This window comes from Diuraphis noxia, unplaced genomic scaffold, assembly GCF_037042655.1.
Source record: "Diuraphis noxia isolate RWA-SAM2 unplaced genomic scaffold, SU_Dnox_SAM2 contig0003, whole genome shotgun sequence".
Classification (NCBI taxonomy): domain Eukaryota; kingdom Metazoa; phylum Arthropoda; class Insecta; order Hemiptera; family Aphididae; genus Diuraphis; species Diuraphis noxia.
Window position 1 is genome coordinate 39544086 of NW_028301713.1, and position 25305 is coordinate 39569390.

The following is a 25305-nucleotide window of genomic DNA, read 5'->3' on the forward strand; positions in this document are numbered from 1 at the left end:
ATAAAAATTATTCGTGGGCGTCCTGTTAAGGGTTAAAAACGTATAATAATTAAGAATTTTGATTTTTACGATCACGTAAGTTTTAAAAAACACTCCTATAGGCTATAGGACAGGTAGGTACAATTAAATTATTTTAACCTAAATAAATACTACGATAAATAATTATTGGATAAGAGATAATTAAAGATTAATTTTATCTACTAATCCCAAACAGTTTTCGTTAAAACTCTAAGGACTATACTTATTACCTACTCAACTCAAAGTTTATAGATAATGCACTCAACTAACAACTACCTAATATAGGAATTTTAGGATGCTCGTGGGCGTGATGGATGGTGATTGCAAATTCCGTAATAACTCATCAATTTGATAACGGCAAGTCAGCAATCGAAATAGTATCTTTCTTATCACTCACCGAATTTGAAGCCTATTTGGCACAATGGCACTGTCTTGTCTTGCACAGTTGCACGTTGTCTGTCACGGCGTCAGAGCCCATAGGGGAAACATCTTTGACAGGTTGGAATTCGATAACTAATAATTATAATGTGATAACATTGTCATTTCTCTCGTTCTCATAGCTCTGTGGCGTCAGTGCTTACTGCTTACTGCCACTTTCCTGCATGCAGTTATATAGCAACAGTATAAAATATAAATTGTTTACGTTTTCGATCGATGTCATATACTATCTTTTGGCACAATAGTTTACTTTGAAGGGTCAGTGCACATTTCCAAGTGGGTAAGTTCATTGAATACGTTGTGTGTTTATACCCATCTACAGATTCATAATGCGTTCATTGAACACGTTTTTACGACCATCGGCAGGTAAAGGTTTTTATTTTTTCATACATTTTTATCTTAGCTTTTTGATTGGAATTTTGTGTAAAACGTTTAGGTGTCCGAAACATATCCAGTTTGATATTGCCTGAGACTCATTCAAAACTAAAGAATGTGTGTCGAGAATTTTCAGAAGCTGAGTTACGACCGGTTGCCGCTTCACTAGACAAACAACAGTTGTTCCCTTCTGATCAAGTAAATAAATACAGGTGGTTTTGTAGATATATTCACAGATTTAAAATAATTAAACTGTAGAATACTCATCATAACATTAAATAGGTACTCTCTATTGTATACATATCAGTAAGAAAATATTGCATTATTATTATGAAATAATATAATATGTATTACAACTATAAATTGAGATAGTTAGTTTTCAAAAATACAAATCAAAAAGTTTGATTTTTTGGCCAAATGTTATTTTAATTAAGAATTGGCGATTTCCACACAGGTAACAATAAGATGTATACCAAATCAATGAATATTTATGTATCTACTAGAAAACCAGTTAGCTAGTAATGAGTGTTAATTACATAGACTTTCTCGACCAAATATTATAATATGCTTTTAAGTATAAAAACAGTATCATGAAATGCAGAACTTTCAAGTTTATATTCATGTTGATTTCTTTGTTACAGATTAAAAAATTAGCTGATTTAGGAATCCTAGGAGTTGTAGTTGACAAGAAATATGGTGGTTCAGGTGCTGACTCTCTTGCATTATCAGTAGCTGTTGAGGAAATATCGAGGTAATGTACTGTTGCATTAAGATTACTACACACTGTAGCGATGGCAGAAAATTATATCGGGGACATTCTGGCTGCATGTTACTGCTACCGCTGCAGTATGTTAGGACCTTAATTCTTTATAGATTTCATGTCCAGTGTTTACTAACATAAAATATTATTATATAATATGTAATTAAATTAGATGCTGTGGTGGAACAGGTTCGATTGTAAGTATTCATAATGCTCTATATGCAGGTATAATAAATAAAGTTGGTACTCCTGAACAAAAATTGCAATTTCTGCAAGATTTTATTAGTAGAGGTATTGTTGGATGTTTTGCTCTCAGTGAACCAGGTGTGTAAAACCACTAGAACCAACAGTTTTTAAACATATCATTCATAATTTTAATTAATACCATAATTTTTGTTAATGTAAGGTTAGGAAGTGGCAGTGATGCTGCTAATATGCACACTTTAGCAAAACGTGAAGGAGATCATTGGATACTGAATGGTACAAAAGCTTGGGTGACAAATGGTATTGAAGGCGGTGCGATTATTGTAATAGCTCGTTCAGATGTTTCTAAAGGCCATAGTGGTGTATCAGCATTTATTGTACCAATAAATACACCAGGTACCTATTTTTAAAGTATACAATGAATATTCAAATAAGCACACAAATTATTTAGCGATCAATAGATATATATTATGGTAAATGGTAATTAACTTTTGAATTTAAGACTTAGATTATCCATATACCTTTGTCAAAGTACTTAATACTTTTACAGACCACAATTATCAGTTCACAGTTGTATCATGTACAAAATATATTTATCTAATACTTTTTCATGCTAGTTTAAATAAATTTATGGATTGGTATTTTTATCAACAAAAATAAGCACATAATCAATAATGATAGCTGTTAGTATATCATGACCCATAGTATAAAATATATTATTTCTTTTTGTACAAAATGTAAGTATACACTTGTATAAAAATTAAAACTTATTTCATCTACATTTTAGAAACCACTTTTTAATTAGTATATTTCAAAAAAAAATTTTTTACAATTTTTTAGCACAGGCACACACTTTAACATAACAATGCAAAATAGAAATTGTTAATCCTATGAGGAATTCAGTATCTATCTATGAAGAATGTTTCTTTTAAATTTTTATTACTACAAAGTTAGTTTCTTTGATATAGTGCATTAGGACTATGAAATTCAATTGATATAATACTGTTCTCATCTGATTCAATACTTATCTAACTATTTTCTATATTATATTAAATCTATGATATTCATGAATATTAAATAAAGGTTTTAACTTCTAAACCAATTAAATTGTTATTTTTAATATAGGTATATTTTGTTTTAGGTTTAACAAAAGGTAAAAGAGATGATAAATTAGGTATTAGAGCCGCATCTTCTTGTAATATCATTCTGGACAATGTTAAAGTACCAGTTAAAAATATGTTAGGGAATGAAGGTGATGGTTTCAAAATAGCCATGTCAGGGATTGGTTAGTAATTTATATTATTTGATACATTAAATAATTTCCTTATTTTTAGTATATGAACATAATTTTTATAAAATTATCTTTTATAGATTTGGCTAGAATAGGTATTGCATCACAAGCTTTAGGGATATCTCAAGCTGCAATGGACTGTGCTATTAACTATGCTGGAAATAGAACCGCTTTTGGTAATGCTATTATTAAACTGTCGGCTGTGCAGGTATGAATGTTCACTTAGATATCATAGTTGATGCATTTGTAATGATTAGGGCTCAGATTTATATGTAAATACAAATTTTTATTGTGACTTGATACATTAATTTAGGCAAATGATTAATTTGTTTCATGTGATTTTCAATTAAAGTAATCGACATACTACAAACACATAAACCCATATACTCTATGCTTACATAGAGCGTATTTCTCGATATATTCTGTATTTGTTAATTGTGTAGGTAAATAAGGACGTAATAGGTAAAACAATATTATATTTATTTATAATTATTGTTCTGCAAAAAGATCATTTAAAACTATAAAAAATGCTAATTATAAGTGATTTATATTGTTCTGTTTGTGAAAAATCTGATACAATTTCAAATTTATATACTAATAACTACTAAGAGAACAAGAAATAAAATAGTTTCTCAGTTTCTAATACATTCAACAATGATTTATGCATTATGCAAAGGTTTTATGGGCATTGATATTCTGAAAGCATGCTTATCAAAATTATGTAATCAATTTATGAAGAAAATCTTCTATCTATTAAAAACTTAATTGGTGACAATCAATGAGTTCATACAGGTATCATTTGACAAAATTATTAATGTGGATGCTAGATTTTTTGGAAAATTAGTACATGTATATTGTATAATATATATATCGTTACATAATATCCTGAGTTTTTTTAGCACATATTTTGGTTATCTAAATGCATATTTTTATAGAATACTATAAAAATACATAGCCCTAATAGTAATAAAAAATATATTATTGTTTGTTCTAGCAAAGGCTTTCTAAAATGGCTACACGATTGGAGGCTTCTAGACTTTTGACATGGAAAGCCGCGTGGTTGAGAGACAATAATCTACCTTTTACCAAGGTAAGTTTATACTTTATACTAAATAACTATATCTAATAAATTTGTAATATGTATAATATTGTATATATAGCTAAGGAAGTGTTTCAGCATCTTGTATTATTATAAATATATCGTCTTATTTAAATTGTATTGTTTGTTTAATTGTTGAGCTAAAATTGTATAAACAAAAAACTATATAGGTATATGAGTATAATTTAATTATTAGTCTTTTTTATATATATATATAGGCAGCATCTATGGCCAAGTTAGAAGCATCACAAACAGCAACATATGTTACACATAATTGTATACAGATTCTTGGCGGAATTGGATATATTGCAGATATGCCAGCTGAACGACATTACAGAGATGCCAGAATAACTGAAATATATGCAGGTCCGACAGATATTCAATATTTAGTTATTGCTGAAAAATTAGCAAAAGAATATGGGTATAAATCTAGATAAGATTTCAATATTAAATTCTTTAACTTGGTGGTGGACGATTTGTTTATATTATTTGTTATATAATTGATTAAGTATACAATAATTATATTATTACATGTTGATAACTACCCCGTATTTTTCTGTCAATTGTATACATATTTTGTAACTGTTAACTAATAATTAGAACATTATACTATTCGGACAAATAAAATTTATCAATATACAATAATCATTAGCAATGAGTATACTTACCTATGATGTGTGTATTTATACACACATCAAATATTTAATAATATTTTCATGTTTTCTTTCTTTTTTTTCAACTGTGTTATGTAAGTAATTTACCTATTGGCAAAGATTTATGTTGAATTTTTTTTGTTACAACAAAAAATTATTATTATTACACACAGTACATACCCAGTATTAGCGTGGTACATCACATACTCATGTACGTATAAAGGAAGACAGGATTTGAAAACAAGAATTTACTTTCTATATTAATAATTAAAACTAAAAATAAATACCCAAACTTACAGATTTATTATACTAATAATTTAAATTACATTTCTTACAATCATAAAATCACTTTTGTTTGTAAGAAGCCATAAATTTTTTTCTCCGTTCTACACTTTCAATTTTTGCTTGTTTTTTAGCTTGAGCTTTGGCTATTAAATCCTTTATAACAAATTCAGGTAGTCGTTTTCCTCTCCACCTATTTGGCAATATTGTCATATTAACAATATTCAGTTTTTCTTGTACATAATTTATTGGACTAAATTTTTCAGCTTCTTTTACCTGTAGAAATATGAGTATATAAATAATAATTATTACTAAACTTAATGAGTCCATAAATATGTATTAATTTTCTATTAAACTAATATAAATTGTTTAATTAACGAGGATTCAAACTTTCTTTGCTATTTTATAGATATTTTAAGTGGATTTTAAGTTGTATGCTTCTGTTGAAGATAAAATACTGATAATTAGATAAAAGATAACTCATTTATTTTTCTTATAATTAAAATTTTACTTTTGCTAACTTATAAGGTAGGGAATGGATTTGAATGCAAATTACATTTTTATGAATATCCGAAAACATTGCTTTCCAAGCACAAAGTTCATTTCATACATCAAGAAATTTAAAAATTTAACTTTAATCTTGCATTTTTTGATATTTTTATATAGGAATGGATAACATTTGATAAAAATGTAGATTATAATTAATTTTATAAAAATAAGTATTTATTATGTTTTTACCGATCAGATAAACCCTGACTCCCAGAGAAATTGTTGTAGACACGCGATTTACACACATACAAAATACAATATATAAGCTATTTATCTAAATTTTAATTTTATTTTGCACTATTGATTTAACTTATAAGTTTTAAACTCAAAATTGTGTTTTTATTGAATTTAAAAATATTCTAAGGCATTAAGTCATTTTTCTTACTTTTTATGGCATTTAAGTCTGTTCCCTACTAATAAGTAATAACATTTTGTATCTATGCATACAGTTTAAAATTAAAATCGATATTTTTAAATGGGACACAATTTTTTTTTATGCAATGTCAGATGGTCACCAATGTAAGTATTAAAAAAAAAGTAATTCTTTGAATTTATGTGCCTCAGCAATATAATTCAGTATCATGAAGGAAATAATATTTTACTTTTATAACACAAACATAAGTTGTCGTCAAAATTTTTTTAATATCAAAATGTGAAACCAATTAACATATTACCCAATTCAAATAATTTCATTATAAACATTCATTGATTACCTGTCCCATTAATTCAGCTTGAAACGCCTTTTCTTTTCTCATTTCTCTCTTTTGTCTAACTTTGGCCCACACATACTTCATACGCTTTCTTAACTTTCTCAATTTGTGTTTTTTCATTTTCTTACGACGAATTACAATCAGTCGAGCTGCTTGAATTTCGTTATCATTATCAACTATTGGATCAGCCAATGGGAGAGATACTGTTGGTCGAGGGATTCTTAAAGGAATACAAGGAATTGGCTTCTCTATAATTTTTTTTGTTATAATGGTAGGCAGTTTAATAGAAATAGGTAATGTAGGTGAACCCAGAGGCAGCTGATTTAATGAACAGATAGATCGTATAGTTGGGTGTGCATGTCGTCTTTCAGCAGCAATAGTAACTAAAAATAAATTTAATTGTAAATAATTAATAATAATATGAACAAATCATCAGTTTTAACAACAACTATACCAGTACATTTTCCTGTTGGCATTCACACAATTTTAATAAACCACTCATGGGGGGAGGGGATCATAATAATCAATATATAAAATCTAAAGAATCGTAGAATGTAAAAACATATCAAAGCATTTCTAGAATTTTTTTTATACTGATTATTTCTTGGAATTATAATAAAGTGTCAGAGCGCTGAATAGAATAATGACAAAAAATATATAAGACGCTCTCGTTTAATATTTAAAAAACAAATGTGGGCTATTGAAACAGATGTCATGAATTAATGGAAATAAATCAGAATAAGCACATAAAATCTACAGTAATCAGGTGAACCACATGAAAATAATTTGAGCGCATGTTAAATTACTAGAAAAATTTGTAGGAAACAAAAATTTAAATAAAAAAGTTTTTTTTTAGAAATTAATCAAAATTGATGAACTAATAATACTTTCAAAACTCACGAAAAAAAAATACATAAATATTACTTAAGTTAACTAGTGATAAATCTTTGGGTGCAAGTATTTTTATTATTCTTACTGTTTGCAATGCCCCGGGCGACGAACCTCAAACTTCCCAACATCGTAGTAGCAATATTCACATTCGATCATTCAGTAAGCGCAGTGGCTTAGGATCTTAGACTGTAAAAAATAAAATTTATAGAAAAACTATTTTTTTTTTTAATCTTCAAAAAACATAATCAGTAATCACACCGCCGTCGCCGTGGACCATCAGAGCCGGAGGTTCTTATCAAAAATTGTAGAAAAGGTGTTGTTACTAGCGGCATCTAGGATTATTCCTTGTTTAAACACCAGACGCTTTTCATCACAGCACAAAAATGATCCAACACCGCACAAAATGCATAACAAAGTACCACAGAATAGATGAAATACCACTCACAAAAATGCTATAATAGAATAATACCAGTGATACCACTCAAATTTATTAAATAACTATACAAATTTATAAAAATTAAAAATATTCATAAAATACCATAAAAATTATCAAAATTAAAATGATTAAAATTATCCATGATTTGTATTTTCTATACTCTATTCGCCGTAAGTTGACCCACTCGCTCGACGAAAACCGGTCGCGGTTGCGCAGGCCACCGCTTCTTCGGAGCGTTATATAGTGATGATCGTCGCCACCGCACCTGGCGAATACGTAGTGATTCGATTATCCAGCGAACGCGAATCTATCTCCGCGAACCCTCGCTATTGTTAACGATACATTTTTTTATCCTGTTTACAATTATTTTTATCCGAATTTTTATTTATTAATCAATATAATTCGCTATGGATAGTAGTGATGATCAAGGAATTGAAGACGTAGAAGCATTATCACCAGTAACTAAGAATACACGAGGAAAAGTGAGTATTACATGAAATACAATAATAGTTATTCTTATTACATACGCGAATAAAAGAACCGGTGTCCGTAAAAATCGACTTGGTTTAAGCATAAATGAATTACTATTATAAAAGTTTTTCGAGTTTTCGCGACTCGATTGTATTTATTATAGGATGTAATTATTACGAAATATTATAATTGAATTGATGATTTAAATATATTTTCATATATTTTGAATAATAAAACGAAGTTCGTTAACTTTGGGCCCGATATTTTTTAATAATATTTTTGAATTTAAAATTTGTATTTTTTTGAATTTAGATTGTTGGTTCACGTGAGCGATTACGTATTGTCAATATGTACAAGACAATTATTAAGGATAATCCAAGTATGTCAATGAGGCAAATGAGGGTGATAATTGCAAAAACAATGGGCGTTAGTGAATCAACAGTACATAGAACCGTCAGTGATTACAAGGAAACTAAAACGGTAATATCTCCAAAACGCAAGAGAGTAAGAAACCAAATTACTGAAACGTTCGATGACTTCGATCGGAATGCAGTCCGTAGGCACGTACACAGTATTTGGCTCCGACGCGAAATCCCTACGGTTGATAAAATTCACAAAGCTGTGTCTGATGATAAAGATTTGCCAACCGTATCGCGTACTAGTATGTTTAAATTATTGAAGGAATTAAAATTCCGTTACGTTAAGAGAGGTCGTAACAGTGCTCTAACAGAAAAAACCGAGTTAATACTTTGGCGAAGAAGGTACTTGAGATCAATACGGAAATATCGTGAAGAGGGTCGCCATGTGTATTATTTAGACGAAACCTGGGTGAATGCTGGTGACTGTCCAAATTATGAATGGCGTGATACAACAATAACAACATCCCACCGATTCGCATTCCTAAAGCGAATGTCGACCGGTTTCGTGAATCCGTCTGGCAAAGGCACGCGTCTAATTGTTCTTCATATAGGGTCCGAAGATGGTTTTGTTGACAATGGATTATTGTGTTTTGAATCCAAGAAGAACTCCCGCGATTACCACGACGAGATGAACGGGCAATTTTACGAGTGGATGGAAAATATTCTACCTCGTCTAAAGGACAACTGCGTTATTGTTATGGACAATGCGTCGTATCATTCAGTTAAGTTGGACAAAGCACCGACTGCGTCAACGAAGAAGGCCGATATTATACAGTGGTTGGAGAATAAAGGGGAAGTGGTGGATAGGACTATGATAATACGAGAACTTTTAGACATCGTAAAAAAAATTAAGCCTCAACATGAGAAATTTGTTATTGATGAAATCGCCAATGCACAAAATAAAACAATTTTACGTCTGCCACCTTATCATTGCGAGCTTAATCCAATTGAACTTGCTTGGTCATCGATCAAGAATCACGTAAAAATGAACAACACTACATATTTTAAACTACCCGATGTCAAAAAACTTTTAATAGAAGGCATAGAAAGAGTAGATGCAGATATGTGGAAGAACTTTATAAGACACACGATAACGGAAGAAAATAGGTTTTGGGAAATAGATGACATTATGGACGAGGTGTTTGAAGCGCAGAGACAAAATTTAACTTTAACTATTACTGGAGATACGTCATCTGATTCAGAGTCTGATACGGATTGAACTATTCTTATAATTTGTAAATATATTTGTTTTTAATACCTGTTTTAGATTCTGAGCGGAGCGATGAATGTATTGATTTTACCATGATGTGATGTGTTTTTTTTTTTGTGTCTGTCATCACGTTTTGGGGCAGTAAAAATGCTTCGATTTTTGACTTCAGTACCTCGTTCGATCAGAAAGTGAATCTAGTTGGTACTTTGGGGGGTCAAAAGTAAAAAATTCTTAATACTTTTCTAAATAATTAAGAAAAACAAACTAAAAATTAAGAGAAAAACGGGAAATTTTACGCACACTCATTTTTCGACAAAATCGATTTTGGTTTTTGATGTAACTTTAAAACAAATGACCATAGATACATGCAATTTTCACCTAATGTTTATTTAAGTATATTCTATCCAATATGCAATTTTCAAAAAATTTCGACTTAATTTGAACTATTCATAGGCATTTCAAATTTTCGATCATTTTTAGTTTTTTTTAAATTAATATCGATAAAAATTTATTTGTTAGGCAGAAGAGCTTGAAAATTTAATACAAGGCTCTTAACATATTGTTACAATAGCAGTTGAAAAATAAAAGAAATTCATAGTCACAATTTTTTTTTATAAGCATTAAAAGTTTGAATTTTGACAAAATACGTAAAAATCACGAAAATTCACAAATTATTTTAAGCTAGAAATTCATAAAAAATTTTTTTTTTAAATTTAAGATTTAAAAATTTAATACAAGATTCCTTACAAGTTTTTCAATCTTTATCACAAATAAAAATTCCACAGGAAATTCAAATTAAATTTTTATGAGCATTTGAAATTTAAATTTTTACAACATTGGATTTTCACTTTTAGCGATTTCCTTATTTTGGTTTAACTCTAAAACAAATTACCGCAGATACTTGAAATGTTGACTGAATGTTTATATAGGCGTTTTATATATTTGATAAAATTTTCAAAATATTTAGATTTGTTTTGAGCTGTTTACTGACATTTTAATTTTTCAACTTTTTTAGTTTTTTTTTCTATAATATCGATAAAAATTTATTTGTTCGGTAGAAAAGCTTGAAAATTTAATACAAGGCTTCTAACACGTTGTAACAATAGAAGTTAAAAAATATTAAAAATTCGTAGGACGATTTTTTTTTATAAGCATTTAAAGTTCAAATTTTGACCAAATACGTAAAAATTACGACAATGTTTAAATTATCTTAGATAGAAATTCATAAAAGTTTTTCTTTTTAATTCTAAGATTTGAAAATTTAATACAAGGCTCCTTACATATTTTTACAATAGAAGTTGAAAAATAAAAGAAATACATAGTCACAATTTTTTTTTATAAGCATTCAAAGTTTGAATTTTTACAACATATTATGTAAAAATCACGAAAACTCGTAAATTATTTTTTGCTAGAAATTCATAAAAAATGTTCCTTTTATATCTAAGATTTGAAAATTTAATACAAGGCTCATAATATATTTTTACAATAAAAATTGAAAAATAAAAGAAATGCTTAGTCACAATTTTTTTTTTTACAAGCATTCAAAGATTGAATTTTGACAACATATGTAAAAATCACGAAATTCGCAAATTATTTCAAACTAGAAATTCATAAAAAATTTTCTTTTTAAATCTAAGATTTGAAAATTTTTAATAATCTATAATATATCCTAGACAGATAAACCGTCTTCGCTCAAAATCGTTTTTTGTATACAATGATATAATATCATTGGATTCAAATTTAATTCCATCCATTACAGTAACCCACTTGTAACCTACTGTACAGCAGAGCGACATACACGACTTACCAGCTTTTTTTGATATGACCATTTTTTTAAATTTATTGTAATTATTTGTACCGGAACTTCCGGCGGCTCAGTATGCATGCGGCATGCGCGCAAGTGGGTCAACTTACGGCGAATAGAGTATATAGTTGTATATTATATTATCGATTTATCTGAAGGTACCTAATGTATTAGCTATTGGCTATTGCAATCATAGATCTAAATAGTTTATATTTCTAAAGCATAACAGCGAATGAGGAATAAACAAGCATAACTGTATAAGATGATTGCAATAACCTAGACTAGGTTCGTAGTAAATATGTGGTATTACGCTATGTCCTATGTGAACGAGGCAAAAAACAAAACAGCTTGTATTTCGTCGCGACGCGAAAAAGGGGAACAGCATGGTCAGGATAGAATTCGCTCGCACTCGCCGCGTTCACGTAGGACATAGCGTTAATGTATTATGTTTCCATATTTCATAACAGTAAATTTATTTTTTCATGAAATGTTTATTAAATTAGTATAATATATTATACAAAATTTTGTTTCCTACTCAAGCTTGCTTTTGGAGACAAATCGTTATAATTTATATTTATATTTAATTTAAAAACTGTATGACATTTCGTGAAATAATAATAATAAATTTAATCTTAAAAGAAATAGGACCGCGCGATTGTCGTAGTATGATTGAATATTTAAACTGGTGCATTGGTGCCCCCGCGGACTAAGATATGCAACTCAACATACAAGGTTTCTTATCACAAGTTGTTCGAAAAACCACATTGTATCTATTCTGTGGAAAAACGGTCACTTATCAAGCTTTGAAGTTTTAGACACCCGATTTCAAACAGTATAGTCAGTATACGTATACATGTGCACGTTTAAATTAAACAAATTAAAGTTAAAAGTATTGAAGTTGGGAGTTCAATAACTGAACCTTATTGCGATTTGCGTACCGAGTGGTAAGTGTTTAATATTATTTACTATCTAGACATAAAAATTAGCTTACGATTATACCTCGGATTATACAAAATTGTATTGTGCATTTTTTCCTATATGGTTAGCACAACTTTCATCTATTGGTATGTAAAATAATCATACTACAGTAAATGTTTAATTAACTTCTCTTGTCTGTGAACTGCTAGAGTATAGTAATTTAATATTACATAATTAATGAATAAATTAGTAATAATAAAACTATCATTGTTCCCAATTCTTTTAAACCTGTCATCATAATACATGCTTTTTATTAATGTACATCAACTTTTAAGAGCAACATAACAAGCTTTTAAAAATATTTGCAGTAAAAAGTTGGTTTTCATTTGAAAAAAAAAAGTTTGTACTATTACAATTACCATTTGCCATAGAACAGTCATTCAATAAAATATTTGAAAACATGATTTTATAATTAAAAATTACAAAACTCAGAATTTGAAAAATCACATAGGTAATTTAAGAGAAAAATTGAATCGAGTATACTTCTTGAACATGCACAAGTCTACATTTTTCATGACATTGTTACACCATCAAATCTTAAAATTTAAATCACCAATATATTTAATTTGGTTTTAATACTGTTATAGAAAAATAAGTCAAATGAATTTAAGAAACGACATCGAAACATATCCAGGATTTTGCTCTAAATGTGGTTCAATACTACCTTCATTGAGTATGGAAGAATTTATTAAGTGTTATTCATGTAAAACTGTTTTTGGACCAGAAAGTAAGTTAACAACAATAATATTTTTGATTTTAATGATCGTACATTTATTTTATTTTTTAATTGAACTTACTTTTTTACTGGAGGAGAGTAAAAATTATAAATATTCATTGAATTTTGAAGTATATGTCATAACAAAAAGAATATACTGTAATCATTTTATTAATTATATTAATTAAAATATTTTGTTTTTAAACATAATTAATAACTCTTCAAAGGTAATGATAATATTCCTGGGGTAGTATAGCGTATAGTATTCACAGTATTGCTATTTTATTACTAGTTTCTGAAGTTATAGCAATGAAAATCATGAAAAAATGCATTAAAATATAATCATAAATGCACAAAAATATATGCAAAAAAAGTTAAATGCTCTGAAATATGTAATTAATAAACATTAATTAAGTTATTGCTTTTAATTTAATAAATAATTCATAAAAACTAATCTAGCCTAGTACTTTGAAACTTCAAAAGTAAAATATTATTTTCTTACTTATCAAGAAAAACCAATTCGAAATGTCAATTTCAAATATAAAATAAGAAAACTAACTTGACCAGCCTTCTTTTCAATATTCATTAGTACCACACTGCCTTAACCTATAGCTTATAAAATATAGTCTATGTCGATACTTATAATCTGTGTTATTTTACTTTTGACAAAAGGTTAGTCTCGAGAGAGAGACAGCATTAGCGTTTTATAAATACTTCCGTGTTGTTACCAGGAAGATCGCAAACCACGATTATTTATTAATTGAAGATAGTCATGGCATAGTGGAAGTAGATGAAACACATTTATTTAAAGCCAGATACAAGAGTGATGACATGGAGTGATGTTTAGTTTTTTGGTACTTATTAAAATATTTAACTAAAAAAAGTTTTTGCAAGAGTCCGTTGTTGGTTTTCCAATATTTCTGCAAACCTTAAAATTACTTTGAAAATACTTTTTCTGTAATGTACTGCCTGAAATTTTATATGAGAGGACGCTGCAATGGAAAATATTGAAAAAAAAGTTTAATGCGGCAATAGAATATTTATTTTTCAGTTAAAAAAAAAAAAAAAAATCATGAAATTTGGTTGATTCTAAGAGTATTATATTATTTTCATTACTATTATAAGAAATATTCTATGTTGTACTTAAAATATTGCATATTATAATATTATATGGATTTATTGCGAACAAATTTGTGTTTTCATTAATACCACCTAACCAGTAAAATTTTTCTTTGGTGTTTTTAAATTCATTATAAACAAATGTCTAAAAAAAATATAAAAATATGAAAATTCCATAAGTCTCGAGCCCTATTTACTACTAATAAATCTATATAAATAAAAACAAATAATAATTGTTAAATAAATTGAATAATAACTAAACATTTTTAAATCATTAATTAACCTTAAAGATGTGCAAATAAGAAACCAAAGATTAAAGATATTTTTTAACACAATTACTGTACAACCTATAAAAATAGTTTTTAATCAATGTGACTACCTTTTTTGACTTGGCCATCTGCTGCACTCACCTTGTATTATATTGGTATTGTGTAGAATAGACTAAACCACAATTAATGTACTAAAATAAAAATAAAAAATATATTAAAGATTATCAAGCATTAATTTTTAGTTGTTTATTGTTATAGTTTATGGAAATTCTGTAGCTGAATACAACATTATTTTGAACTCTGTAGAAGATATTGATAATGTGGTAAAAACTGAATATAACAAAAATGATGCAGATGATGGTCCAATTGCCGAGAGAAGATGTAGCAAATGTGGTCACAACCAGATGTCCTATGCTGCTGTGCAGTTAAGATCAGCTGATGAAGGACAAACCGTGTTTTACACTTGTCTTAAATGCAAGTAAGAGCTACTATTGCTTGTCTTAAAAATATTTACTATGTAAATTTATGGTTTGTAATTTAATACAATTATTTTTTTTTTTTTGCAGATTTACTGAATCAGAAAACTCTTAAAACAGTTTCAAAAATCTGGAATATATTTTTGTACATATTAATCAAGTTGAATAAAGTTATTCTTATTTTTAAACATTATTGTTTTATCTAGTTTATTCTAAATGCTAAAATTAAATATAATGATACAAATGCTACTTAAGAGGACGCCACACCCGCATGTGTTGTCTTTGTTGTACAAGTGCGTAGCATAGCAAATTTTACGCTCAGCAGATCACGTTTATCTCCGTTACTTTAAAATTTAGAGTGAATTGACCTATTATAAAAATTAAAGGCAAAATTATTACCGAGTGCATCTCATAGGCTTTTTATTATATTTTAATTTTAAAGCGAGTAATGAGTATTTTAAAATTGTAAATCATTTTTATATCTAAAACTACTCATAACTCGGCTTAAAATTAAAATATAATAAAAAGCCTATGAGATGCACTCGGTAATAATCTTGCCTTTAATTTTTATAATAGGTCAATTCACTCTAAACTTTAAAATAACGAAGATAAACGTGATCTGCTGAGCGTAAAATTTGCTATGCTACGCACTTGTACGACAGAGACAACACATGCGGGTTTGGCGTCCTCTTAAAAAATGTTTGATTAAAAAAATGAGTACAATATCTGATTCCCTTACATTGAATTGCCATTAGTGATTTGCATATTTATTTAGTAATTAGTTTATAACTATATTTTGGGCTATGCCCATATTGAAATAAAAATATTTATGGTCAACTTTAATGACAATTAATATCCTGAAATTTAATTTTAATTGAAACTGTTGAATATCTGTACAAATGTACCATATGAGTAGTATATAGAAAAAAAACATCATTCTATATAATTTTATTTTTTGTTGTGTTTTGTGTAATTCAGTAATAATTAAATGCAATTTTAAATTATAATACTAAAAGATTGCATTGCTTTTCAAAGTTTATTTCATTCTGTATTCAAAAACAAATTACTTGCTGTTGTTAAGGATTATAATCATGACTAAATATTAAACATTTTTAAGATGATCAATAAAATATACCATTAAGTGAAATTGACTGATTAAAAAAATTATCTTATTTAAACACTCCCATTAATTAAGTATTGTGTAAATTTGTAAATTATAGATATCATTATTTCTATATAATTACAATTACACAAAAAGGCATATATTAATATTACACATGGTTTACCAGTTGCTATTGGATTTTCTCGTTATCTTTCAAAAATGAAACCTACACAATTAATTTAAAATTAGCAACAAAATTTTTAAGTATATCATATAATTTTTTTTACCTAGTATGTACTATTTAATACTTAGTAAATGGTAACAAGCAAAAAAATTTGAAGTCACTAGTAAAATGCAAATTTTTATACACTTGTATTATTTGACCGAATACCAATTTTTAATCCTGAAGTATAGTTTTGTATTCAATACATAGATATTTTACATACAAATTGCCTTTAAAGTTTAAATTACTTAATATTAATAAAAATAGACTACAACTAGATATTAAAATACTATAAAAATCTATCACATATAGGCACATATAACCAATTTGAATTAATTGTGTTCCTGTTTTTGACTCTCCAATGATAAGATTTTAAATCTGAGTAAAGGGTAATTAAACTTAATTATTAAACTAAATATTAAAGACTATGATTTAAAAACCTCGTTGGAACAATGTATGCCAAGCAAGATTGACTATCACAACAGTTTCCTATAATACAAAACCATTAATTATTTGACACTACAACATAGTAACAAGTGTACAAACCGCTCCACAATGTATGTTCAATTAAAATAGAATGAACATTAACTACATCCAAGCATATTCACAACTAAATATAACATAATAATTTTGTGGATTAATTAGGTAATTAAAATAAAAAACTCAATTTTCAGTTTATGTACAAAAATTATTCCATGTATTATACCTTTAAAACTTGTAAACACCTTATATAACTAGAATATTCCAAGCAAACTTATACATGTGTACATTGAATATTAGGTAATTATAAAAATCTACAAGATTTAAATAAATTGCCATGTAGTAGTTAGTTTTGGAACAAATTTGAAATAAAAAGAAAAAAAGAATGGACAAATCAGTCTCAAAATAATATAACAATAAAAAATATAGGAAATGTTCTTTCAAAATAAATTCACTTTGTAATAATTTAATCAACTTCTTCCATACGTGAAGAATCTTCAGCATCAGCTTCGGCAGCAGGCTCGGAGGCATCAACTTCAGCAGTCTTTTCTTCAGCTACGGGCAAATCCTCATCAATTCCCAAACCTAATTTGATCATTCTGTGGATCCTCGAAGCATGTACTTGTGGGTCTTCAAGTCCAAAACCAGATGATAACAAACTTGTCTCAAAGAGAAGCATGACCAAGTCTCTGACAGCCTTGTCGTTACAATCAGCTTCAGCTTTTTGTCTGAGTGTCTCAATGATTGGGTGGTCCGGATTGATTTCCAAGTGTTTTTTGGCTGACATGTAACCCATGGTAGACGAATCTCTGAGTGCTTGTGCTTTCATGATACGTTCCATATTGGCAGTCCAACCATATTGAGATGTAACAATACAACATGGAGATTCAACAAGTCTGTTACTGATGACAACCTTTTCAACTTTCTTGTCCAAAATGTCCTTAACAACTTTGCACAATTTTTCAAATCTGGCTTGATCATCCTCACGCTTTTTCTTTTCTTCGTCAGTTTCGGGCAAGTCTAAACCTTCTTTGGTGACAGATACCAAGTTCTTGCCGTCGTATTCTTTCATCTGTTGGACGACGTATTCATCAATGGGTTCAGTCATGTAAATAACCTCAAATCCACGTTTCTTAACACGTTCAACAAATGAAGAGTTAGACACTTGTTCGCGGCTTTCACCTGTGATGTAGTAGATGTGTGTTTGATTTTGTTTCATACGGGCAACATATTCTTTTAAGGAGCATGGTTCATCACCACTGGCTGACGAATGGAATCTCAATAAGTCCGAAAGTTTCTTTCTGTTTTGGCTATCTTCGTGGATTCCAAGTTTCAAGTTCTTGCTGAATTGTTCGTACAATTTCTTGTAGTTGTCCTTGTCTTCTGCCAATTCCTCAAACAATTCCAAACATTTTTTGACCAAATTCTTTCTGATAACCTTCAAGATCTTGTTTTGTTGGAGCATTTCACGGGAAATGTTCAACGGCAAATCTTCACTGTCAACAACACCCTTGATAAAGTTCAAGTATTCTGGCATGAGGTCTTCACAGTTGTCCATGATGAAGACGCGACGGACGTATAATTTAATGTTGTTCTTCTTTTTCTTGTTTTCAAACATGTCATAAGGTGCACGCTTGGGAATGAATAACAATGCCCTGAATTCAAGTTGTCCTTCAACGGAGAAATGTTTGACGGCTAAATGATCTTCCCAATCATTGGTTAAGGATTTGTAGAATTCACCATATTCATCTTGGCTAATATCATCAGGATTGCGTGTCCAAATTGGTTTTGTCTTGTTTAAGACCTCTTCATCCAAGTATTTTTCTTTAATTGTCTTCTTCTTTTTCTTGTCTTTGTCCTCGTCTTTTTTGTCTTCGTCTTCATCTTCACCAACATCCTCGATCTTGGGTTTTTTGTCTTCTTCAGTTTCACCTTCACCTTCTTCCTTCTTTTCTTCTTCAGCTTCATCATCACTAACTTCCTTTGTACGTTCATTCTCAACGATTAATTTGATAGGGTAGCCAATGAATTGAGAGTGCTTCTTAATGATGCTGGTAATTTTTTCTTGTTGGAGGAATTCAGCTTGGTCTTCTTTGATTTGAAGGACAATCTTGGTACCACGGCCCAATGGTTCTCCAGGATCGGTACGGATGGTGAATGAACCTCCAGCAGCAGATTCCCACAAGTATTGTTCATCATCGTTGTGCTTGGATACAACAGTTACCTTGTCAGCTACCAAATATGCGGAGTAGAAACCCACACCAAATTGACCAATCATGGAAATGTCGGCTCCAGCTTGTAAAGCTTCCATGAAAGCCTTGGTACCAGATTTGGCAATGGTTCCCAAGTTGTTAACTAGATCAGCTTTGGTCATACCGATACCACTAAAATAATATGATGGTTAGGAAAGTTGTTTATTAAAATATTAATTTAGAAAATAAGAATGCTTACGTGTCAATGATGGTCAAAGTTTTTTCTTCAGCATTGGGGATAATTTTAATGTGTAAATCTTTGCCAGATTCCAATTTTGATGGATCAGTTAACGACTCATAACGAATTTTGTCCAATGCATCAGAAGAGTTAGATACCAATTCTCGCAAAAAGATTTCTTTGTTCGAGTAGAAAGTGTTGATGATGAGAGACATAAGCTGGGCAATCTCAGCTTGGAAAGCGAAGGTCTCGACATCGTCAGATGCAGACATGGTAACGTCTTCAGGCATCTAAAAATATAAAACATAAAATTTGACTACACATGTAAAAAAAAAATACGCATAATTCGATACGTAAAATCGTGTTGACTAAGTATGTCCTAATTAAAATGTTATGAAAGTACACAGTACAACAGTGAATAACAGAAATTAATAATCAATAGGTAGAAAAGTGAACATTTAATTGAAGTCAGACGTATATATATAAATTAAAAATAATACCTAAACTGAATTAAAAGAGATACATCCCAAAATAATTTTTAAAAAAATATCTAGTTGAACCGAAATATAAAAATGAATTTAGTGTTTAGAGAACGCGTCATAATGAATTGGAACACAGGATCATAAAAATGATAAATAAAAAAATATTAATTATGGTCACACGACTCACACGATCGTTAAGAAAAAAAAAGAACAGATGATCAGTACTTACGGTTTGTAGAGTGTTAATTAAGTGTTGATGATCGCAAATAGAATGACACAAAAAAAATCGCAAGCTGCAATTGGCAATTAATGTTGATCGCAAGTAGAATCGCAAGCGGTTGGGCGCGCGTGCTCAGAGTTCGACAACGAGTTCTAAAGTGATGAAAATTGTCGACGCGGCCCGGTATTTATAATCTCCCGTGGCCGCCGAGCCGAAGATTCGCGAACGTTCTACCGGCTCGATGGAGCGCGTTGGTCAAAGCCGACGGGTATGACGGTGCGGCCGAGCACGTGTTACGGTGAAACGCGAACGGCGACGGGCCGTATGCAATACACGGGCTGATTCGTGCGTTACGACCAAACGATGCGCAGCGGACCGCGACGCGCGAACGCTGGCGCGACGGTCACCCGAAAACGGGGCGCTTTGACCAACGCCACACCGACTTGCGTTTTTCGTTGGCCTGGTGGAAGTCGAGAATCTTCTAGAACATTCTATGCGCCGCCTGCCGTATACAGAGTGATGCGGTGCAAAACATTTTCCCTGTCGACAAATGGTTTTTATTCAAATTAAATGTTTAAAATTTTTTCTCTTCCATTTTCGACGAATTTTTTTAAATTTTCAGCGATAATTAGTCAGCGTTCGTCACTATCAACTCACTAACCTAAACGTTGACTTACAGTTATTTATTATCCTACGCAATTTTCCTGTTTCTCCGTTAACTCAGTCACATAATCCGCACATGTTATATTTTCCTAGGGTTTCCGAATGATTTATTTTTATAACTTATCGAATAACTTTCAAATTTTATGATCGATTACATAGCGATTTCGCGCGTCTCAGTTTGCTGGTAAATTTCAAACGACAAATTGTCGTTAATTTTCGCCGGGACGCAGCGTTCACATGGCGTATGGCGCGAAATATCTACTAATCGAATCATTTATATATATATAGATCATTTTTCGATCTGAAACGTAAAAATTGTCTTCAAAATTCGGTCCAAAGTCTTAAAAACATATTAAAGTTACAATTTCGTTAACAGAGCGTCCGCCACCGTGGATTAACCGGACATTTAAATTATTAAGTATTTAAATTCAATAAATTATTTATTACAAATTGACGTCGATTTGTAGGTATCTTATAATTTTATATGCTCAAAATCACCAGTAATGTTATAAAATCGTCATAACTTGATCAATAACTATTAAATATTTTGCCATCACATATTATATTATTTTATTTCCCGTATCAATAATTATTGTACTAATAAATTAATTTTAAATTTAGAAAAAATCAATCAAAACCATATTTGCAGAATATGTCTGGAGTACAATTTAAGTACAAAAGATACAATTTTATAATTTCTAAATACTATATTATTATCGATACAACAATACATCATATTAACAATAATGGTGAAACCTTCCTTTTACGAACAGCAATTTTTTCGGGATGTGGACATCTTTACTACATTTTAACTTGTTTGGCCTTCATCATTTTTATTATAAATTTAGAATATCTGCACGTGTGATGCCTAAATATTACTATTAGGCACTATCATTATCTTATCCGTTCAACCATTGATATGTTATTACGAAAATATTTTCTATATAGCTTATGTTATATAGTATTAAGTTGTGTGTATAATATACTACGTAAATTGTAAATAGTTTGAAATGGTCACAAAATTAAATTAAATTAATTTTGTACATAATTATAATCATTCTCCAGCACAATTAAACTCGAAAATCCCTGGACATACGAAACACGACTACGCATCAAACTCCAAACTAAATTTTGCAACTGTTTTTTTTAATAATAGCTAGTTTATACCTCAAAATATATTTTTCAGTTAGTAATACAATATTCATTATCATTGCATACAAATGAAATGCATAAATAGTTATTATTATTTGATATTGATGTACGAATTTTTTCTTCCTCTAAATACCACATCCAAATAGTGGACAAAATGCCAGTGACCGAGAGGTGTTCAGTATCTATTTAGAAGTTTCACTATAAAGGAGAATCCGTGTAAAGTTATTTAGCCAGGCATCTATGAAATTAAAACGTCGTTTTAAAACAATATAATATTATAGACATCAATACACGAATGTAAATGCTAAGTGACAACATTTTAAAATATTATCCAGTATTCTACTATTGTCGGAATAGTAACATGTACCATGTGTACGTGTACAGCATAAACCTACACTATACATCGGCGTATCGGAGTTAAAATTTTTTTAGTTTGGAATTTCCGCAACAAAATCCGTGCGGAGTTTCTAAATAATTTATACTGGACAAAAACAATATATTCCACAAATAAATTATAAGATTATTACAATTTATGATATTATATACAATAATAAAATAATAATATTAAACAGTGGTTAATCGGTTTTGCTGGTCAAACTATTAAGTATAATTATTAATATATAATACTATAAAAAGACTAAAGACGATAGTATTATTTTCTAGAATACACACAATTCAGTGAAACATGCACGTTTATGCGTTTGTCGTGTGATTTCTTAATTTAATTAGATCTAATAATTTAATTCGCTAGGTGGAGCATGCTTACACTTAAATCTAAATTGACTATTGAGTATATTTCATACTCAAATTTCAGAAAGTTAAATCCTTAGGACCTAAAATAAGGATTGCGTTACAAATTGACAATATAATCATTATTATTATAAATTAAATTGAGTTTTTGCATTGTTCCATAATACATTATTTCGTCATGGACGAATAATTAAACCATTTTGCACTCGAAACATGGAGTAATAATTTAGAAAACTAGAAAAGACCATCCATCATATTATTTCAAGTTATTATATATAGTAGTCAACATTCTGTTTATCATTTGTCACTCGAATCTTTGTTATAAATTATAAAGAATAAAGATAGTAGATAAGTCCTAATATTTTTATGAGGTTTGCGGATATGAGTTTATCGTACGATATCGACATTTCCAAGTTTCAACAATTCAACTAAAACGATACCAATTGAAATTATTTATAAATAAATCATTATCTGTTCAAAAATATTAACCTAATTAGTAATTTCACCACATATTAATATTATATATAATATGTTATAGGTGTTATATACCCATAGGTCATACATGTAAATCATATTACACATCAATTTACCTACGTCATAACGTATATTATTCAACGTATTCATATTAGTTATCATATTTATAATAATAATAATAAAGTTTTCTGCTATTTATTTGAAAACTGAAAAAGATATAAATAAATACTATTAAGGACATAACACATATTATTGTCGAGATAATATCGTATTGAACGCGTTTTACGTTCACTCTGTATACAGTTTGTTCATTGTTCAAAACACGTGGAAATAAAACACCACTAACCACATTATATTATATTATTTTTATTTAATAATCATTAAATATTAAATAATTTTTAATGAATTGGCCGCTTGGATGGTCGATTACAATAATATATCAATAAAACCAACCAAATGCTGTACATTTTATCAATCCTCGAAATCCAAAAAACTCTATTTAAATAAAATATAATTTAGAACCTCTAAATAGGTGCATCTAAACTCATTTTTTTTATACTGGCATAACCGATTTCCGACCATAATATTGTCATGTATATAGTATATCCATATTCCATACTAATATCCAACTATACCTTTTTTTGATTTTTAAAGTTCCTGTTGTATGTTGTAGGTTTAAAGTTGAAGAGTTATAACTTATTAGTTAGTTGATATTTATTTTCTATATAGTTTTTATTTATTCAATTAGTAATAAATTATTTTCAATATCTTTTATTTTCATAATTTCAATGAGTTATAATTCATAGTTTTAACTAAGTTATAGATTTTTCTGTACACACAATTTTATATTTCAAAATTATTTAAATCTTATAGGTAATTGATAAGGTAAAATACTAAGATGACAAACAAATGTGATCAGAAGTCATTAATTATTTATTGACAAAAATAGGAATCAGTATGAAGTTAGGTAAAATTATAGGACACAACCAATTTTCAATAACCAGAGCACCACTAAGAAATTTTGAGGTTTAGTTTCCTTGCTTTATCGCTTTTTTATATTCAATTTATTTTTGAGATTATAAAAAAATTATTTCATGATTCTATAATTATTTAATGTTAATTAATCTACATCAGCGGAGTGATCAACTATATTATGAAGCGGCCATTTCATGAACATTTTGGGGGTGGATATCACAATGTCAGTTGCAGTATTCAAGACCTAGACAGATAAACTAGTTTAAAATTTATACAGTGACATATATGTCCTGCATTTAAAATAATGAGTGAAAAATAAAGTATAAAGTATGAAAAAAATTGGTAGATGGTTACTTATTTAAGGTGGTTGTTTCATGTGGAAAAAATTTCGCGCCACCACTGTTGATATAAATAAAACATAAAAGACTGTAATTCAGTAATTTATAAGGGCTGAACTATCCCTTAGTAGAGCTCTAGTACCATTGTGGATATATAAAAATATATATACCATATCTACCTTGATTTAAACAAATTGCTTAGAATAGGTACAAATTTTTTACTAATAGAATAAATATAAATAAATAATACTAATATAAATTTTCTATTGAAATATATTTATTTATATACATTTTAGAAACAAAATATATCTGTATATCTAAAGATAAGTAGGAACTGACTTTTTGGTTTTCATTATGTAAAAATTAATATTTAATTTATCAAAGTATATTTTGTTATTCAAACATACAATTTCAAAATCAAATTGTTGTTCATACACCATGACAATGCAATATTGAGTTGTATGATGTACCTTAACAATGAACAATATGTTTTATATTATTAGAAATATAATTCAGATCAATATTAAAATTGGATTTTTCAGTTTTAATAATATTGACCCTTATTAATAGGATATGATTGTATCTTTTGACTTAACATATTTTTTTTGTAGATGTTAGCTAATAATAATTAATAATCATAAATCATAACAAATACCACAATTTGAAATTAATATTTTAATATTAAATATATTATTACATATTATATGAAAAATGTAGGTGTTAAGGAATATTCATATTTTTTATTATAATGTGATTAAGTATCTTAAAAGTTCAATATTTATATTATTGTTACCAAAAGGCTTTATATATGCTTTCTAGAATTCTTTGTTTGTTTATAAATATTTAATT

At 28.9% G+C, this 25305-nt stretch overlaps 5 protein-coding genes across 6 annotated transcripts; 3 read left to right on the plus strand and 2 right to left on the minus strand.

Annotated features, from left to right (window-relative positions):
- The first annotated feature begins 355 nt into the window (after nucleotides 1-355).
- LOC107167049 (short-chain specific acyl-CoA dehydrogenase, mitochondrial-like) lies at nucleotides 356-4830 on the plus strand. The gene is made up of 10 exons (XM_015515938.2): nucleotides 356-516; nucleotides 579-822; nucleotides 893-1029; nucleotides 1473-1582; nucleotides 1764-1915; nucleotides 2003-2191; nucleotides 2937-3080; nucleotides 3167-3294; nucleotides 4081-4176; nucleotides 4404-4830. The coding sequence occupies exons 2-10, from the start codon at nucleotides 786-788 to the stop codon at nucleotides 4620-4622; spliced, it is 1212 nt and encodes a 403-aa protein (XP_015371424.1). The 5' UTR covers nucleotides 356-516; nucleotides 579-785; the 3' UTR covers nucleotides 4623-4830.
- Nucleotides 4831-5118: 288 nt separating this feature from the next.
- Nucleotides 5119-7534, minus strand: LOC107167050 (uncharacterized). Its single transcript, XM_015515939.2, has 3 exons — nucleotides 7356-7534; nucleotides 6383-6762; nucleotides 5119-5396 (listed from the first exon to the last, which is right to left on the minus strand). The coding sequence occupies exons 1-3, from the start codon at nucleotides 7396-7398 to the stop codon at nucleotides 5184-5186; spliced, it is 636 nt and encodes a 211-aa protein (XP_015371425.1). The 5' UTR covers nucleotides 7399-7534; the 3' UTR covers nucleotides 5119-5183.
- Nucleotides 7535-7931: 397 nt separating this feature from the next.
- On the plus strand, nucleotides 7932-12554 carry LOC107167048 (uncharacterized). 2 transcript variants are annotated; one of them, XR_016190819.1, is made up of 3 exons: nucleotides 7932-8188; nucleotides 8490-11895; nucleotides 12250-12554. XR_016190819.1 is itself a non-coding variant. In XM_015515937.2 (2 exons), the coding sequence occupies exons 1-2, from the start codon at nucleotides 8114-8116 to the stop codon at nucleotides 9813-9815; spliced, it is 1401 nt and encodes a 466-aa protein (XP_015371423.2). In that variant the 5' UTR covers nucleotides 7932-8113; the 3' UTR covers nucleotides 9816-12554. The 2 variants fall into 2 exon arrangements, 1 of the variants encoding a protein (XP_015371423.2); XM_015515937.2 differs by having other exon boundaries at nucleotides 8490-12554.
- Polr1H (RNA polymerase I subunit RpI12) lies at nucleotides 12399-15355 on the plus strand. The gene is made up of 4 exons (XM_015515940.2): nucleotides 12399-12554; nucleotides 13176-13315; nucleotides 14950-15169; nucleotides 15258-15355. The coding sequence occupies exons 2-4, from the start codon at nucleotides 13189-13191 to the stop codon at nucleotides 15280-15282; spliced, it is 372 nt and encodes a 123-aa protein (XP_015371426.1). The 5' UTR covers nucleotides 12399-12554; nucleotides 13176-13188; the 3' UTR covers nucleotides 15283-15355.
- A 1804-nt stretch (nucleotides 15356-17159) lies between these two features.
- Nucleotides 17160-20274, minus strand: Hsp83 (Heat shock protein 83). Its single transcript, XM_089222645.1, has 3 exons — nucleotides 20114-20274; nucleotides 19424-19692; nucleotides 17160-19356 (listed from the first exon to the last, which is right to left on the minus strand). Exons 2-3 carry the CDS (start codon nucleotides 19690-19692, stop codon nucleotides 17439-17441), a joined length of 2187 nt encoding a protein of 728 aa, XP_089078771.1. The 5' UTR covers nucleotides 20114-20274; the 3' UTR covers nucleotides 17160-17438.
- Between the last annotated feature and the right edge of the window lie 5031 nt (nucleotides 20275-25305).

Coding starts and splice junctions, on each gene's coding strand:
- LOC107167049 (XM_015515938.2), top strand. CDS start 786: ATGCGTTCATTGAACACGTTTTTACGACCATCGGCAG. Junction 823..892: donor GTTTTTACGACCATCGGCAG/GTAAAGGTTTTT, acceptor TAAAACGTTTAG/GTGTCCGAAACATATCCAGT. Junction 3,295..4,080: donor TTAAACTGTCGGCTGTGCAG/GTATGAATGTTC, acceptor TGTTTGTTCTAG/CAAAGGCTTTCTAAAATGGC.
- LOC107167050 (XM_015515939.2), bottom strand. CDS start 7,398: ATGTTGGGAAGTTTGAGGTTCGTCGCCCGGGGCATTGCAAACA. Junction 6,763..7,355: donor CGCCCGGGGCATTGCAAACA/GTAAGAATAATA, acceptor ATTTATTTTTAG/TTACTATTGCTGCTGAAAGA. Junction 5,397..6,382: donor AAGCTGAATTAATGGGACAG/GTAATCAATGAA, acceptor ATATTTCTACAG/GTAAAAGAAGCTGAAAAATT.
- LOC107167048 (XM_015515937.2), top strand. CDS start 8,114: ATGGATAGTAGTGATGATCAAGGAATTGAAGACGTAGAAGCATTATCA. Junction 8,189..8,489: donor CTAAGAATACACGAGGAAAA/GTGAGTATTACA, acceptor TTTTGAATTTAG/ATTGTTGGTTCACGTGAGCG.
- Polr1H (XM_015515940.2), top strand. CDS start 13,189: ATGAATTTAAGAAACGACATCGAAACATATCCAGGATTTTGCTCTAAA. Junction 13,316..14,949: donor AACTGTTTTTGGACCAGAAA/GTAAGTTAACAA, acceptor TTATTGTTATAG/TTTATGGAAATTCTGTAGCT. Junction 15,170..15,257: donor TACACTTGTCTTAAATGCAA/GTAAGAGCTACT, acceptor TTTTTTTTGCAG/ATTTACTGAATCAGAAAACT.
- Hsp83 (XM_089222645.1), bottom strand. CDS start 19,692: ATGCCTGAAGACGTTACCATGTCTGCATCTGACGATGTCGAGACCTTC. Junction 19,357..19,423: donor ACTTTGACCATCATTGACAC/GTAAGCATTCTT, acceptor ATATTATTTTAG/TGGTATCGGTATGACCAAAG.